The 19,511-nt window shown below is 35.8% G+C and overlaps 1 protein-coding gene across 5 annotated transcripts in view; it reads left to right on the top strand.

Moving 5' to 3' along the window:
- Window positions 1-5,468: 5,468 nt before the first annotated feature.
- Window positions 5,469-19,511, top strand: part of LOC129275034 (formin-like protein 2) — a 51,855-nt gene continuing 37,812 nt past the window's right edge. For 3 of the 5 annotated variants that reach the window (XM_064108965.1, XM_064108969.1, XM_064108966.1), the window contains exons 1-2: window positions 5,469-5,562; window positions 10,929-11,008. In XM_064108965.1, coding sequence (XP_063965035.1) covers window positions 5,524-5,562; window positions 10,929-11,008 — 119 coding nt within the window. In that variant the 5' untranslated portion in view covers window positions 5,469-5,523. The remainder of the gene's footprint in view (window positions 5,563-10,928; window positions 11,009-19,511) is intronic. The other 2 variants (XM_064108967.1, XM_064108968.1) reach the window with 1 other exon arrangement.

A 19,511-nucleotide genomic window follows, 5' to 3' on the forward strand; every position in this document is an offset into this window, starting at 1 on the left:
AATGTGTAAAAGACAATTTTGGAAAAGTAACTTAACATTCAAAATTAAATCTATAAGATCAGTTCTTAAATTATCTTATAAACTGAAATATGGAAGGATGACTTTGGATCTTACCTGAGAATCAGGAAAATACGGAAATTATTGAAAAGTGATGTCTGGAGGAAGATGCTCTCTCTCCATCTCAAAAGTTGTGAAGAGGATGCCTCCAGAAGCTATATATATAGGTATTTTTGACAATACCATTATTTTTGGGAAGGGGTGTGTATATTTATAACAAGTAATACTTTTTGATCCTTGGTCATCTCTTTTCACAAACAAAAACCAATAAACAATAACTGCTTACCCCTTTAGGGTAGCAAAGATGGAAGAGTCCATCAACTTTTCCCCAAAATACTACTACGTCATTCATGTCATTCACGTCATTATTTTCTGAGAATAAGGACCACCTGACCCTTACTCACGCTAGCCAGAACTGACCACTGGCTCTCTCTTTCGCTCACTCTCTCCCAGTATGTACAAAAGGTCATCCAAATCATCTCACTCTCTCCTCACTCTCTGTATGTTCTGTATCTACATAAATATGGATTCAAATACTACAATACAAAATTAATAGAGACTAATCTCTTTTAACTTATTTCTCCAATTATGTAGCACCATAAGAGGGGCTACAACTGCTTAATTAAACTTTCCTGTGTAATGTTACTAAAATGCAAGAGAATTTCTCTAAACTAAAATGAAGAATGTCCATAATAGTTACCGAAGGGGAATGAACATTCATCATTGCCTTCCTTGCCCCCAAACCATAACAACTGCTTGGGATTCTGAGAGAAAAAAAAATGAAGTATGTTTTTTGGTGAGAGTGACTAAAAACAGGATGCTGGATAAATGTTGTTCAAGGTTTTTAGGTATCATGATAGATTAGTGGATTTGGAGGGAGCAAATATCTTGAGCTTGATGAACTCTTGGAGAAACTCAGCTGGACATGTTTCCATTTGTCCTCTGAAAAAGAATAATATTTTTTTGAGGAGTTTTTGACAATCACAGATGCAGTTATGCTTGCACAGTGGAGATTTTAAGTGCTCTTCTTCCAAAGAAGAATAGAACACTTTCATTTGGTTAGGCAATTGATTAGGTTTGTTGCTATGTCAGAGACTCAGTGTATGAATTAAATTTTAATATGTATGTATGATTGGAACCTCCAGTACAAAATTGTACCCAAACCAAATGGGCCTTTAATAGGCAGTTAGGTCATCCTCAAATATGTCCAACTGGTACCTGCTTATTTGGTTTCACCAAAATTATTTTGTAGTTCAATAAATGCTTACATTATATAAAGTCACTATCAATGATATAGGCCTGAATTAAACTGTATAGTTATATTGATGATTTTGGTTATGTTATCAATGTGATTGAAAGTAAAGTGGCCCTGACACTTTTCCCACCATGCTTACTGGCCCTATCAGCATGCCCTACCTCTAGACTTATCCTAATTCCGGTTCCTTTTCCTGGTTCCTGTTCTTACTGGATGCAGTTCCTGTGACAAGCTACCGGGGAGATGGGCTAGGGAAGCTAGGTCTAGGGTCCACTTCTTGTTTGGACTAGTCTTACGTGGCAGTAGTAGATCCATGCCAGGATTAGACTTCTTCATTTGCAAGGTTGTCATCCGATTCCTTGATTAGTTTTTGGTAGCCTTGTAGGAAATACATGAAGGTGATGCCGCCCCCCCCCAAAAAAAAAATATATCATGAGAGCTCAAATACCTTAAATCCTCCAAAATAATCATCCATACAGTGTAATTGAATGCTTTGCATGCTTTGGGCAACCACCAAGCCACCCCAAGAATTACCACAGAAAGTATTCTAGAATATTTTATAGAAAAATCAACAATCTGCATACGGCATAATGGTATTCGCATAATTTACTTCATGATAACTTATTGTGCTTAACCCTAAATTAAGTGGGCTATTTCAGACCAGGATAAACTGGGGGACAAATTATGCGCACGACTTGAAAGTAAAAGGTCAGCGAGCGGCGTACAGCGTGGTAAAAAATATTTGCGCAGCAGCGTCGTGACAAAATTCGTCGAGGGGAGGGGCCCTTGAAATGACAGAACTACCCTCTAAAACTTAAGGAAACGTCCGAATATGAAAAAAATAGCACTTTAATAATTAAATTATTTTTTTTTACCCTAATGGGGAGTAATCAGCCCCTGTAATTTACCAGTAAGCATGAACAAGGTGAGATGAAAAATTTATAGCCAAAAAATTGAGAATAGTATGCCTATATTTGCATGATTTTTTTTTCAGTTAGAAAAAAGTAGCAGAAATACCTGTTCATCTTTTTTAGATGAGGTTCTCTGACATTTAAATGTGAATATCTTTGAATTGTATACTGTTCTAAATATTGTGCTTCATTTATTGGCAATTGATTATGATTACATAGTATTTTTAATTTGGTAGTTGATATCTTCTCCAGATAACTTTAGCAGTCCTATTAAAATGAAAACCTATATTTAGTTTCTGAACGTTCCTCCTGAGAAGAAAAAAGTTTACTTTTTATATAGATCAATGTGAAGATCAAGATGGGGACATAGGGGGCAAATGGGTGACACGGGCTAAATATAAACCAGCCTTTCTCTAGATAGTCCATCCTTGAACATGGTCATATATTAAATTTAGCCTGGATTAACTTTTAGTTAGCAAACAGACAATGAACCAGTTGTAATGCAACATCTGTTCCTAGACCTCACCCACTATGAACAGAATAACCTTTACAGACATAAAGCTTCTGACAGGAAAGGTATATGCATGTTTCTTTTCCTGTACGTTTCCGTAGCCAGCCAGCGAGACTAGTCCAGAGGTATTAGTCAATCCAGTAAAAAAGAGAATAGATTAGAATAACAGAAAAGAAGAATGTCAAATATGACTTTTTGATATGTGATATTTGATGTAACAATGACACGAGGAAGTTCATGTTTGTCATGGAATTGTCAAAGGGATCAAACTAGATCTTGAAGGGTTGTGAAAACTATTAAGGGAGGAGGGGGGCAAAAGTTGAAATTACCCCATGGGAAACAGCTCTTAAACTTCCGTATAGGCATCATAAAAGAGTGAAAAGAAAAAAAAGAAACTATGAAGCCAATTATTAATAGTTAAACTAATGAGATGGTGTGAGAAACTTGATATCAATTGCATTAATTCTTGGTCCCCAAATGAATCATAAAGTCTGTCAATTGCAAAATTTCAATTGATTGCAGGTGTGATTTTTCTGATTGTTTGCATATTAGTTTTAATTAATTTAACTTCTGAATTTTGTAATTGATTGCGAATATTCCTTGCAACATCCCTCTTAGCTCGAAATGGAGTCATATCATGCCTGTTTTCAATACTTACAAGCATGTATGGTATCGATTTGGGAAAATGTGATACAGGCTCAAGAAAAAAAGGACAGAACTTCTTTTTACATTGGAACACTACCGTGTGTCCACTCGAAAATCAATCTCGATACAAAATGCATTTATGCACGGTAGGTTTTATACTATTCCCAGCTGCAGCCATTTTGTTGGTTTCGTCTTACAGGGAAAACTTGTTCTAGTTTTGAAAATGCATGCAGCTCTGGTAGACAGTCAATACCATTTGAATAAAATGTTTCACATGGCCTTTTCTTGTGTTTAACCCTTTCTCTGCCACGTCAAGCAATACACCATACTCTACATGTATGTGGACTAAGGGTGTGTTCAATGTCGGTTTCCAAATTTAAACGGAAACATGGATCATGATTGAAAACGTGATTACAAAACGCAGATATAACGAGAAACAAAGGGTGTGTTCAATGTCCACTATTCCCGGTCGTAAAAAGTAAACGTCTTTCAAATCATGATTCGGAGAAAAATTTAAACATCGAACAAGATGCATTTGTAAACGCGATCAGCTCAAATTTACGACCCTGAGCATCGCGAATGCGACATTGAACACAATGGCGTTTTGAAACATCTTTAAATTTGCTCTCGCAGTGGAAGCCTACACAAACAGGTGCCAGAACTGACCTTTCTTGTGATGGTCAAACTGAGCACTAAAGCTGCGCTAACGAATGCAGGAAATTTAAAGACGATCAACATACAAATGGTTTTATATTATTTTTTGACACTGAACGGTGTAGCGCTGATCGTGTTTGTGTTTTGGAATTGAGTTTTCAATCATGATTCATGTTGCTGTTTAAATTTGAAAATCGACATTAAACACACCCTAAGACTAAGATAATACAGTATGTGTCTCATGAAAACTAAAGAAGAATACAATGCTTTCAAACTCCTACCATCACAAAAAATATAAAGATAATCTGATATTCTTCTAATGTGAAAGCAAATTACTAATTATTTCCTGTTTACTTTTGATTACATTTTCGATGTATCCCTGTATGGTTTACCCCTCTTTTTTAATTCAAATCTACTTTTAGTTGGATGGAGTGGGGAGGGGGACCAATTGTGTACTTTGTTTACACTTGATCAAAGTTATGATAGTTTTAATATATGGAGAAATTGAATAACTTTAATTTTCGGTCAATATTACAAAGATTGAATCCACCATGGAAGACGAAAATAGCACAAAACTCACTAAAATTATTATCCTGCCGTTTTTCTCCAAACACCTTGATTTTGCTTCCAGAATGGAAGGGGTCCTGATGCTACGCTCTCAACTTTTTCATATTCCATGCCTCCATTTCTATGATTTAGATTAGAAAATCAATTCATTATTAGGCCTATTGTAGGAAAATAAGAAATTCAAGAGAATAGAACTCTATAATTGCAAATTGTTGTGATATTTTCTACTTTTGGAGATTCATTGCAACCTATTTGGACTTTAAAAAAAGTCACAGTTTTAATGTGTTTAGTGTAAATTTTCGCCATTTTATGTGTAATTGGTGGTGTGTACTTTAGGAACTAGTACCCTGTGATTTCCCTGTAGCATAATGGTACAAAAGTTTTTAGTTCACTCCGTAGTTGTGAGGTCCCATAAGTTTTGCAAAGTCTCCTTTCAACTGACTTTATGTCAATGTTGGTTTGAAGGAAATGTCACATTAAGTAACAGAGGTGTTACTATAAAAGCATATTATCAGGAAGGCCACATGTTAAGCTAACATCCTTATTGAGAGATCTTCTCAACCTTCCATTTCTCCTTCCTTAAAACCCATCGCCTTCCAGAATTGTTTTTTTTTACCTATTGCTTTGAAGGCAACAATGGGTACTGTATGTGCACCCCAGCTTTGCCAAATTCAAAGTTTGCCAGTCGTTCACTCATAGATACAAATCAAAGTTAATCAATTTATTGAAACAAATAAAAATGCATTTTCAGATTACCATCACATCATGAGAGAAAAATAAACAAGAAATAAATTGGAATATAAAATGCTTCAGATATTGTTCTTTTTACTTAAGATATATCTTTCTCATTTCTTTCCACTTTTCAGGAAAAGGTCAGTGCCAAAGCGCCGCCCGAACAATACATCGCAAGGATTCGGAAAGTAATGGAGCCGGGGAACACGTCCAAGGTCGGTAGTTTTAAGGTATCAATCGCATTCCCGAGCAGTCCTGTTCAATATTTACTACCCGTACCTCAACTACGTAAACCACTCTTGCTAGATAATGAGTGGTGGTTTTGCGTAGGCTTGCTTTATATAAGCACGGCTACATGTACAGTCCCCTTTGTATTGGTGTGGCTTTTACGTTTGTGGTAAAGTATATGGGTGAGATCGCATGCTAGCAGACGTCTGTCTGTCTGTTTGTCTGTCAGTCAGTCTGTACTCGTCTTTATGTTTCACATTATTTACCCACTTGCTAGCTTTTCTTGCATTCCATGGATCGTTGCCAACCCAGCCTCTGGTTTCTGTATCTTTTCTGTTTATTTTTGTTTTCACTATGATATATATCCTCATGTAACCCAAGCATGTTTCCCCTAACTTATTTTGTTACCCTAATAATACTTTCTCTATACATATATTTTGTGTTAAATTTTAATACATGGTACTCTTTAAAAGTCTTCATTACACTTAATATACATTGGCCCGTATTCTGAACGCAGGTTTAAATTAAACCCTGGTTTAAAGTTGTGGTTTAACTATGGAGAGCCAATTGGGGCAAAAAGTCCCTAAAAGGAACATCCAAATTATTAACTCATATGACACTTAAATTGTTCATAATTGTCTGGGAATGATAACTGAAGTATTTTTCTTCATTATGAAAGCAAAAGGAAACAAAATATTAAACATAAGAAATATACAATATAAACATATTTTTATTTTATTTTTTGGCTCCCTATAATTTTAGCACAGAGTAAGACCGCGGTCTAAGTTAAACCTGACTTCGGGATACGGGCCAGTGTGTTCATCTTAGCACTTATTTATCAATTAACCAACCAACTCTTAATTAGTAGTCACATTATCATCACAAACAAATATTTACATGTATAGATCTTGAAATATCCTTCTCTTTTGTTTATATATCATACTCATCCAAAGATAAACAAAAATCTCATAGCCCTCACTGACACATTGTAGTTATCAAACTCTCTCACTGCAATATTGTACTTTGAATATTTTTTTTTAAATTGATATTATTCTCTCCTTGCTAAAATGCAATTTGATTATCATTTGACAATTATTGTTATTATCATTTATTGAACATGATTATTAATTTATTATTGTCATTTATACTGCCCTTTTCACATTAGACTCAAAGTGCACACACTGAATTAAATTGTGTGCAATATTGTAATCTCAAAACTCATAGTTACTTTTTAAAAATTTGTGTTTTTTTTTAAAAAGAAAACAGCATTGCAATTATTTTTCATGTAAATATTTCAAAAGTACTACCACGGTATTAAACCCTTTTAAGAACCCTTATACATTTGAACACTGGCCATTCATATTAATCACATGGAATGGGAGGAAATAGATAAATCTACTTATCTATATGGAGTCAGATACAAGTAAAAGCAATCTCCATTAAGGATCAAGGCAGGATTAATTCCAGGTCCTACGGGCCGTCGGGGGCTTATACTTGTGATTAATATATTGGTATACTAATCGGCTGACTGGTCAAGCAAGAATGCCCGCCTCATGGTTCATTCAAAGCAGTATCATCAATCAGGAGTTGTCAATGATATCGGTAATAAGTACCAATGACTTGGAGCCGAGCAGGTTTTATGGCTCATTTTGATATGGAATTATGACTTTATTTGATGAGAAAACAAATTATTGAAATCATCCTTAAGAATTAAGGAAGACAGTGCCTTCACATATAAAAAGGGATGTAAGGCCTTTATACCTCTGGTTTAAAGACAAATTCAAACTTGAGAAAACCCATAAGAATATTTTTAAGATGTAATGTTTTTTTTTATAATTGTTTTTCACAGTTACTCCACAACCCTACCCTGTCAGTATAAAAACTCAAATTTATTTCGTAAGGAATTGCTAAAAAATTCTCTGTGTTCCAAGATGTAATGTTCTTTGACCCATGGGCAGATATATTATTTGAAGGGTGGCTTTTTTTTTTAAATTGCTCACTCAAAGCCCTCATCCTATTTCTTCGCTGCACCCTTTGTGCTTTTCAACTGTTGAAATACATGAAGTAAATTGGCCATAACGGTCTACATGAAAGAGCCCTGTCATTTTGACAATCCATCGATTTCCCATCAAAAGCCTCATGACTAGTAGAAGTTCTCGTCAATGATTTTAAAGTTGATGTTATGTAGGTAACAAGCAATGTGCCTGTATGTTGAAGCATAATCTATTTACCTTATATTGAAGAAGCCCCCCCCCCTCCCCTCCCCCCATCCTCGCTGTGTTTTTGCCATAGGCCATTGAAAATGTTAGTAAATATTGAAATTGGGGTGATTGACTATGGGCCTGTTATAGGAAGACTAAGTAATACCATTTACATGTAGCCTTTTCTACAGACTCTTTCTCAAATAATGACATAAAACATTATAACATGATGGTGTAAGTGATGAACTATCAGACTGTCCTATGGAGACAAACTGTTATTTCCTGTCTTCCCAGACTCCTTTGGGAGTAAGAAGACCCAGGACTGTTGGAGCCTGGAGCAGAATAGTTTCATGTTTTGGGATATCATTTTTCATGTAAAAATACATGTTCTTGCGAGGACCTCTTTCATTTCGGCGATAAGAATGTTCCCAAACTGTCTCAAATGAAACATTCCAAATTTTCACTTAAAGTGACACTGCACCAACACTTTAAATGATGCCATATTGGTGTACAATCAGACAAGATATAATGCATCCCCCATTTATTCATCTTGTGTCACCTCAGAGCTTGATTTTAGTTTATTATTTGAATGATACTCTACTTTGCCTAATATATTGCCTAAAATAGTTTTTAATACGAAAGTAATACAATAATTTAGCTGAACTAAGAATAATGACAATTTTGTGGTGGAAAACGATGTTGCTTAAAGTCCTCTTTGGCTCCTAGCAACTGCATTTGTTTGGTTTTGTGTTGTTTAGTTTTGTTTTAATTTGTTTTGTTTGTCATTTTCAGAATGACAACTTGTATAAAATGCATTAATGAGTTTGAAGTAGTCGTGAGAAACGTTTCCTCTGAGAGACAAGAGGTCACGTTTCTATTTCTCTGTGTGGGTTGGGGTTTCCTGGCTTGGTAAAAAAAAAAGATGATCAAGGATAGGTTCTTTCTTTATGACTGCATATCTATCAAAAGAATTCGAAAAGAGATTTTGAAAGGCAGACAAGACACTTAAGAAATATTAGTAGTAATTAAACGCCACACTTCATCTTTAGATACATATTTTTTTCACCTTGTTTGCCATTTACATGTAGTTACTAGTTAGGCCCTACTACATATTCAATCTGCACCGAGCAGTACAATTTGCTAGAGGGTATTTAACTTTCTGATTTTACTGATTATTTGAAACAAAATTTATTGTAGAATTTGTTTCTGTAATGAGCATCATATCATTCTGAATTTGTTTGATTCATTTCAATTTGATATGAACTTATACATGTATTTATACATTTATTATGATTTCTCTAACTTTAACATTTACATTTGTTTTATTATTCATATTGGTCTACATAATGTAGTTGATATGATTTCACTAATACACAAACTAATGATTTCCTGAAATTATTAATTTTGATATGTCTCACCCACATGTACATGTATCACCAACATTGCTTGATGCTAATTTTCAGGGAATCATTAGTTTTATATCATACCCTATTACAAGTGTTTCCAACCAAGTATATTAGGTCTTTCGGTATCGGTATCAATTCTGAAGTCATTTAAGCACAGTATCACCTTTCTGTATCAGTAAATGAAGAATTTTTGTATTTTCTATTATCAGGATTTTAAATGAGTACTAATAAAAAATTGTTCTCTTAATGCATATACTGTAGACGAGACTTGCCCATGATAAATTTCATCAAAAAAAAAATCAAAGGACAAGTCCACCCCAACAAAAAGTTGACTTAAATAAAAAGAGAAAAATACAACAAGCATAACACTGAAAATTTCATCAAAATCGGATGTAAAATAAGAAAGTTATGACATTTTCAAGTATTGCTTAATTTCACAAAACAGTTTTATGCACATCTTGGTCGGTATGCAAATGAGAAGACCTATGACGTCATCCACTCACTATTTCTTCTGTATTTTAATATATGAAATGGTTCAGTCATTTTGGTCCTTATTGTCAAATTTGTAAAAAATGAAATATTGTATAATTCAAACTATAAAAAACAAAAGAAATAGTGAGTGATGGACATCATCGACGGACCCATTTGCATGTCACATTTTGAAGTTTCGCTTATTTTTCACAAAACAGCGAGATGCACAACTCAGTGACTCACTGAGTTGTGCATCTCGCTGTTTTGTGAAAAATAAGCGAAACTTCAAAATGCCATAACTTTTTTTATTTTACATCCGATTTTGATGAAATTTTCAGCGTTATGTTTGTTTGATTTTTCTCTATTTATTCAAATCAACATTTTTCTGGGGTGGACTTGACTTTTAATGAAATGGAGAGCTACTCAAGTGATGAGTTTACGGTAGTACTTTTGTTTGCTTTCTTTGCACAAATACATTGCATGGAAATCATGCAGGAATGCGTGAGGCAGCATTCTGCAATCGAGAGTAACACCCAAACTACGCTGGTATTTCTGTTGATGATTAATTTAATCAAATTCTACAGTTCCACTTCTTTGTATCTTTATTGATACATGCATATTTACATAGATATTCATAATTTGTAATTCCTCTCCTTGGTTGGAAACCTACAGTAAATAGGGCAGTGGCGTATCTACGGGAGGGGAAGGAGAGCCTCCGGGGCAACTGCTAAATTTGCACCCATTCCAAGCTTTCATGCTTCGAGGCAAGTGCTTAAATATCCCCCAGCATCACATGAATGTGACACTTATTGGTATGCATTACACTGTAAATATATTGGGTAGAATTTTAACCAGCATGAGGGTTGTTATGTGCCAACCAATTTTGGGCAGTATTTTACCTAATGCCAGAAGCAAATTGTCCAGTAAGGTTAAAAATTAGCAGCAATTACTTTAGAATGGGTGAAATTTTCATCACACTGGATAAAAATGTTGGTTGGACACATAATTACCCTCATGGAGCATTTTTACCCAATATTTTTTGGAGTGTAGAATTGTGCTACTTTCAACTTTACTACACTTGAGGAAGATGGCCACCTGATTTTTTGTCTTTTCTTTTAAAAAGAATCCTTTCCTCCACTTCTTCATACCCCTTTTAGAGTAAGGCATGGGGCATATGCGCCCCCTGCCTTCCCCACGATACGCCACTGAAGTGAGACACATATTTTGAGTGATAATGAAAGTGTAATGTGTACTAACTCTTGATTTGGGGGCCATTTTGTACCCTTACAGAGAACGAGAAGAAAGATGTTTGATACGTCAACGCAGAATCTTCGGGACCTGGAAATCTCACTAAGAACAAACAACATCCAGTAAGTATATGAAAGAGTCGGCTTAGGCAATAAAATAGTTCATAACCCGACCCACCCTCGCAAAACCTGCAAATTTGTATTTTTTATTATATTCAATTTTGGAAGAAAGGAGAAAAATGTGCCGACCGACACAAATATTCTTCTTTTTTTTTTACAGACTTTTAATAGTCAATGAAAATTGGCAAATGGGGAGATAGCATAGGCGGCGCAAGTGGGGGGGGGGGGACCTGTCCCCCCTAAATATGATCCCCCCCTAAATTTTAAGTTGATAAAATTTTTTTTGTTCTTGCTTGCTTGTCAAAAAAATGTGTTGGTCCCCCCCCCCCTGACCTAAAATTAAGGTTGATAACCTTTTTTTTTTTTTGCTTGTCAAAAAACTTTGCTGGTCCCCCCTTAATTTTTTGGCTTCTGCCGCCAATGGGAGATAGAACAGTGTCCATATTGTAAGCGGATGACAAATCTCAATCTCAACAATTTATTTTGAAGCATTCCTAAAAAGAAATATAAAATTTTGAAAATACTGCCAGACAGTCTCAAGTTTTTCCCTCTGTTGCAGCAATTTTTTTTTTTAAAGGCCTAACATCGAGGAATGGTATAGGGAACGCTGCCTGCATTGTAGCTGACTGTTAGAATTCGGTTGCAGCTTTGATTGGATTCTTTATAGTATTGTCTGACGAACTTGCTCTTTATACTAAGTAAGAGCAAGTTTGTCAGACCCATCCCTCACCACCTCCATCTAATGGTTGTGAGCAGTATCTACATGAGTTAAGATCAATATTAAAGCTGTGATTGATCGCAACTCAAGATAGAGCCTTTACTTTCTTGTGACAGACTGCCTGTAGTTGGTTTTGGCTTTGACATGATAATTATCATTGTGAGTAAGAGCGAGCTTGTCAGACCCATCCTCGTCGCCTCCCTCTACCGTGTAAAAACTAAAAACAGTATCCACACGAGTTGAGATCAATCTTAAAGATGTGATTGTGATCTGAATCGATCGCAACTCTTCATAAAAGATAGAGCCTTTAGCCCTTTACTCTCTTAATTGTGACAGACTGTGGCTTTGACATGATAATTATCAGTGTGAGTAAGAGCAAGTTTGTCAGACCCATCCCTCATCACCTCCATCTAATGGGTAAAAACAGTATCCATGTGGACTACAGACACCTACAAAAGTGAACTGCGGTTTTCTTCTAAATGTTAGAGTGTGATGAAAATTGTAAAGCAACTTTGGCGTGACATTGGCGCACTCATGAGTCCTACTCATGATCTGGATTTGGGGCATGAATCCTTTGTGATGAAATACTCAAGGAAATGTGTCAAGAAGGAAATGTATTTGAACAAAAAATTATAATGATGATACTTTTTGGTCTCTTGATATGACCACATATGCGTGTTGTCATCATTGCCTTTTGTTTTGAAAATGATAACATTTATTCTGGCATCTCATTGTCACACCTTTGGTAACATATTCATCACAAAAGATGATTCAGAGATAAAAGTGTCTGAAATTAACATTGAATTCTATTCTCAGGACATCAAGAATCTGTTGAATTAGAAAATCTTATTGACGTTGACAAATATAGGGTCTATCAAACAATTTTTTAGAAAGTCTTTATAGATAGATTACATTTTGAATTTTTTGGCAGTTTTAGAGGATCTTGGCTCAATACAATATGATGGAGTCCAAAACGGTTTCTGAAAATCCATTTGCAAAATATATCTATTGAATTGTGACAACTACAGAAAGATTATTTTCAGGAAGCGTGATCTTTATCCGATCTAAATCTATATAAATAAAACTATTGCTGTATTGCCAACGGTATTTGGTCATGGGAAGTATAGTCTTACAAAGGAATCATGATAAAAATCTCCATTGTGTTGAAAGAAGAATAAAGAATTTGTCAGAAAGGGAATCAAAATATACCATTTACTGAAAGTCAGGACTAGAAAATCTGACCTTACAATTAAACACATAAAAATGAGATCATACTATATTTGTCAGTTACAAAATAGTTTTCAATATTCAGTTTGTATGCATATGCAGGCCTGGATATATGCGAAAACTTCATTTAAGTTTAATAAAGATATCATTTAATTCAGTAAAATACCCATCTTATGACATTTATAGAAATAAATGGAGTCTCTGAACAACCATCATTTTATTGAAAATGAAATGCTCCATTGTATGGGGCAATCATCATAAAGCCAATAATTTCCTTGAACTCTTCTGCCATCATGTCTGTGGAGTAGGTCTTTTTGAAGAAGGGAATTCCAATCGGAATGTCATATTAGGTGGTTTCAAACCGCCTCGATCACAAGAATCCCCGTTAAATTACGAGAACTTTTTTAGGCTGAAAAATACCCATTAATTATTCCTGCATTCACACCGCCCTGAAACATACCCTTCGGGATAAGTTCCTGAAGTTACGAGCATGCGCAGTATGGTCTGATAAGCAGCAAGGCGCGAAATTCAAAATTACTAGCCCAGCAGCAACCCATGCACGGCGCCGCACCCAACGACACGCTGGGCTAAAAGTTCCCGTAATTTGCTTTCAGACCGCCAAAATACCCACGACCTTGGAAAAATCCCCGCGAAAGTTCTCGTAATTTCGCCAAGTACCTACTATTTATCGGGTATTTTCTTTCGGGGATATTACGCGTAGTTTGCTTTCACACCGCCAAAATACCTGGTATTTTCTGATCGGGGTAAATTTCCCGATCAGAGAATACCTGGAACTGGCGAACTTCGAGGCGGTCTGAAACCACCTATTGAGTCGTCTTTTGTTGGCAGTAATGAATAGGGTTTAGCTGTCAAATGCTGTATCATTAGTCATTACTATCACAAGGCAGTGACAGTGCTGATGATACATATTTTGCTCAACACCATCAATATACAATATCATCAGTTGCTGATTTTGGTTTATGGTTGACTGACTGTAAATATAAAGGTGTGAAGCAAGATTCCAGAAATATACGTAGATAGAGCAGGACAAAAAAATCGTGCTAAATGAATCAGACTTTTTCACTTTGATGATATGTAAATAATTAAATAGTTTTTAAAAAGAGATAGATAATTGATGTTCACCGTAGACTGTTTTGAGTGGCTTGGGAAACACAGAAAGCTATTCCTCCCAGCATGATGGTATGATATTGTGACAACTATTTTATCGTAAACATATTGATATTTATAAATCACTGCTATAGGCCTATAAAAATAAGTCAATTTCTGTTTGACCTAAATGTTTGCAATTATGATTACATCAGTAGATTGAAAGATAATTTTCATCATGCATCCTGGACAGATTAAATTTGTTGTTGTCTATAAAATCTAGTTTTATTTTTATTCAAATATAGGTGAATCCAATTTGTCTCGTTTCTCTCTATGCACATACATTGATACTGGAACAGTATCCTAAATTTCTTTGCTTCAACATAGCTGAGAGCTGACTAATTTAGTGAAGTCCTTGTTGAATGTTTACAAATGAGATACAAATGAGAATAATTGTGGATGGACATTTCAATTGAATAAATGCCAATATTTGCTTGCTCCTGGCTGCCAGTGAAGTGTATGACATGATTAAATGAATTAACCGGGGCCTCTCACGACTTGACGGATGCACCTTGACCAGGGATGAAATTTTTTTTTTATGACAGTGGTCAGCGGTCACTGTCGATGTATCCTTTCATAATAGAATCTAGAAAGAAACAAGGCTATCCAAGCATAGATGTATAGATGCGGTAAAAAGATAGCTATAGTTCATTTATAATTACTGACCATGACAAATTGTGATGAAGAATTGAAACAAAAATTACAAGTGCCAGCCTGCATTAAAGAGCCAAATTTTATTAATTTATTTTTATATCTTATAGAGGCTTCATGTGGTCAAACAAATTTATTATACATGTAAATGTTGGCCTGCATTTTCATGATAATAGAAGAATAGAATTCCATTGCCATATTTGTAATGTCTGAAAATATAACAGCAAATGGATTTCACCCTTTTTGTCGTGCAAATTGGTCAAGGGCTCCATATCATACTTGACAGTCCTAAAGACTGACCAAGAGTTAACCTTCATCGATGCCAGATTCTTAATTAATGAATAAAACCTAAAACTTAGAGAGAAATTTGCTAGTGCGGTGACCTACCTCAAAGCTTGAACGAAAAGTTGGGCTGATGGAAATGCTCCCCTTTTTTTTCCGGAGGGAAATTGAAGGGGTTGGACTTGGCCCATAATCCCATATTGTGCAGGTGTATAGAGGCTGTGAAGCATCCAAAACATGGACCAGAAAAGCCGGCATTTTCCCAATTGTTACATGGTTTTCACTGCTATTTCGAGCCCAATGTGAACTAGATTTTACTGTGTTGGCGGGGATAAAATCTCCCCAGTGTATGCAATGAAGAACATTCATGGGTAGTATGTACGTGCTGAAGTTTTGACTTTTCTCCACTGTTGATGTTTTTTCCCCCTTATGTCATATTAGTATATTACTTACCGGTAATTGTATGAAGATTATCAAGTATACTCATGCAGTAAAATGACTTTTATGATGAAGCCCACATCCTCTTATTGACTCATAAACCTTGTTTTATGAGTAATTAAGTTGAAATATTACATTTATATGAACTTTGTAAAAAGAATGTTTACTATATAAACCAAAAAAAAAATGCCAAGAAAAAAATAATTTTATAATGATCCTATTTGTAGCAGTATATGAAGAAACCCAGAGTGTTAATTTCAAGAGTCATGAATGTAGGTGTCTTAAAAATATGTCAAAAAATGGGTGACTTTTCTCCGCCCTTGGAGGAGTGCAATAACAGGATCTAGCTGCCCCAGTCTTCATCCATGGAACCTTAATTAGTCTGGATTATGGGCAGGTTCATGAACCTAACAGGACCACATGCACATGACCTACAAGGGTAATGATGTTGATATAAACTTGTTAGACTACATCTACATGGCTTTTGCAGGAGAGTTAAAAGGGTAATAGTTTTGATAGAACCTGGTTAGACTTAATATGATTTTATATTTTATAAGGGAGCTACAAGAGAGCTACAAGCTAACGAGTTTGATAGAAACTTATTAGACCATCTGCATGGCCTTGTGAGAAAGCAAGAAGGGTAATAGTTCTGATATAACCTAGTGAGACTAATGTTAGGTGCCTGGATACAATTTAGATAGATTGTTTGGGCTGTTGGGGATATTTGTGATGGAAAAAATCTTTAGGTTAGCAGTATAATACCCCTTTCATAAACCCAATAAAACCTATCCTCCAATTAGCCGCCTAATAGTAATGCGGATAATTCAATAAAAATTGCGTTCACAAACTCGTCATGACAACTGGACACGCCCCCTCCGATGCGGTTGTGTTGGAAAAGGGTGACCTTGTGACCGCACCATGGCAATTATCCGCATTATTTGGAAATACGTTCATAAACTCAAAATCTTGTCCCGATGCCGCTATTATGCGGATAATAGCAGCATCAGAATAATGCGGATAAATCTTGTCCTCCTGATTTTACGACCATATTATACTGCTATTAGCCGCATAATTGGGTTTTATTGGGTTTATGAAAGGGGTATAAATAATAGTACATGTATCTAAACACTTTTACATTCGCATGAGAGAGGGTGAGGGGGAGTAGGTTTTCTAGTCTTTCTATAAAAGTTTGAAGGAAGGGGTGACAGGTCTAGTAGTAGCTGCTTTGTCATGCTAAAGCTCTTATAAATTCTACTGAAATTAATTGATTAAATGAGGGTTCAATAGGTTGAATATAGTATGTGAGCTTGCTGCCAGGTGCCCACTGCATGCATGTTACTTAGTGAAATATGCTTTATCATGCCTCTGTACTGTAGTTCACCTTATTGGTTCGCTTGGAACTTTCAAAACTGCCATGACCGAACAGCAACTTTTCCATATAGATTTTGTAAGAAGCTACTTTCATCTCCTGCAAACAGTAACTTCAATGTCATGTCTTGCCACACCTAGACATGTTCTTCCTAGTTTATCCCCCATACCCACCCATCTTTCCTCTTAAGAAAATACAAGTAAAGTACACTTCAACGAGGGAATATTCATATCAAAGACAAGCGCTGCCATCCTTGTCGAAGAAAAGTGGAAAGTTGCTTGTACTTTAAAACAAACCACACAGAGTGGAAATAAAATGTACCTGACATAAATAAACCTTAAATGGAGGAAATCACTCATTACATTTTCACAAAATCCCAGGTTTTTAAAAAGCGGAGGCAGCATAGCAGTATTGATGTGTGCTGTAAAGAACTTGGCATTAATGTGAGGTTTGTGAACACATGAATGTGAAACTGACGCTGATTACAGGATTTCTGTTAAAAGGTAGATTAAAACCTCTCACAATTGGTGGAGGTGGTTTATTATATGTGTTGCCCAAGAGCATAGAAAGTACAATTGTGGTTAAAGAACTAAAGAACCAAGGAAGAGGAATGATTTCCAATCAGAGCAAAGCTCTGCACTTTCATTCACAAGAAAGATTTCAAAGATTAATTCCCTTTCCATTATTTGGATGTGGTTAACTGTATAGTTGTATGCATGCTTTGAACATTTATTTGCCCCCCCCCCCCAGCAAATGCTTGATTGCAAAGTTAATGTAAAGTAATTTGACTATTGAAACCCAGGGACAAACATTGCCATTATAGATTATGTAGCTGTAGATTATGTAATAAGTAATTTTTCACTATATCATCTTTTAAGTTGAATTTCCTGACATATCACCAGTCAAGCCATGCGTACAGGCGTTTATGTGACTGATCTATTTCTGTCCTTAACACAACCTTGACGTCCTCATTTATGATGCTTTAGGCCATCTATGCTGATAACTGCAAACTATTAGATTGGTTTTATTGAGAATGTGCAGTCTTAATTTCCTGCAAAATGTCTACAAATCATTGCTTTTCCTGCCTAGCTTGGGGTCAGAAAGGAGGCAAGTGATCATTTATCTGAAAAAAGTGGAAATGGACTGAGTTTATCTCGTTATTTCAGTTTCAACTCTTTGTATCACTTGTTGTTTTGTTTGAAATTCACTTTCACTGCTCTTGTTATTGTTTTTTACTGTTATTCCACATGTAATCTATTACCCCTTTCATAAACCTATCCTCCAATTAGCCGCCTAATAGTAATGCGGATAATTCAATAAAAATTGCGTTCACAAACTCCGAAAATTATCCGCATTATTTTTACCAGCGCCCGTCCTGAAATACGTTCATAAACTCAAAATCTTGTCCCGATGCTGCTATTATGCGGATAATTGCAGCATCAATATAATGCGGATAACTCTGGTCCTCCTCCGATTTTACGACCAAATTATGCTGCAATTAGCCGCATAATTGGGTTTATGAAAGGGGTATTCGTCTCTGCCACTATGTGAAACCTACTCTGAAATGATTAGAAAATTTACCCTGATCTACGCCAATGAGAAATTCCAGGCATTATTGGCAGTGTGAAAGCGAAATACTGATGTAATAATATTTCTGAAAGAAAACGCTCGTGAAAAAGTAGGAATTTTTTTAGAATTATGAGAAGATTTGCATTTTTCCCCAAGGTTACTGGTATTGTCGCAGCGGTGAAATAACTTTTGAATCCTAGTGAGTATACTGGGCACAGATGCTATAGGGAAAGTGGGTCGCTGGCTTGCCCTTAAAGTTTCCCTGAAATGGGACAGGTTCGGGTGGGAAACTAATGATTATCAGCGTATTTGAGGCATGAACAAATTCTTGTTTATTTGAGGGATCGAGTTGGTCCGAAAGCACTAAGGCTGCGTTTATGCGACCTCAAGCCAGAATCATGATTTGAATCATGATTTGAATCATGATTCAAAACACAAACATGAATCACAATATCACAGAATCAGCGTTTAGACGACCTTCATTCCAATGCTGTTTCTCCTCAGATTCGGGCCAATCCAGTGCGCATCACTAGTGCGCAGTTTGACAGAGGAAGTTTTTCGCACGTGTTTCGGCTCTCGAAAAATCTTTTGCTTCCAGAATTCAGTCTATACCTGATTTTGTTTACTTCTATCATATAGGGTCCATATGCTTCTATTCATCTTGTTAGTTTATCCAAAATGGTGTTCGGAAGTGAATTTCAGCGTAGATCCAATTTAGTATTGATACTGTATACTCAACAACTGAGATCATTGTCTGTCCAGTTAATTCATTTACTATAGAACTTGAAGTTGAAGACATGACCAATAAATGAAAAGTAGTGGACGATGCGATGACCAACACATAGCTTGAACATGACAAGAAATGCATGCGTAGTACATATTCATGTACATACAGCGCATTGAGCTAGGCAAGAGTCAAACCGAAAGTAGCCCGACACAACAGTGAGGTCATAGAATCATGATTCAAATCACGATATCGTTTATTCGAACATTTTCGTACGTGATTCTGCAGAAACGTCTTTCCAAACGCCCCTTTTTTCGTGTTTCATGTTTGTGATTCTAATCATGATTATATTCAATTTCGA

The sequence above is a fragment of the Lytechinus pictus genome, chromosome 13, assembly GCF_037042905.1.
Source record: "Lytechinus pictus isolate F3 Inbred chromosome 13, Lp3.0, whole genome shotgun sequence".
NCBI classification, from domain to species: domain Eukaryota; kingdom Metazoa; phylum Echinodermata; class Echinoidea; order Temnopleuroida; family Toxopneustidae; genus Lytechinus; species Lytechinus pictus.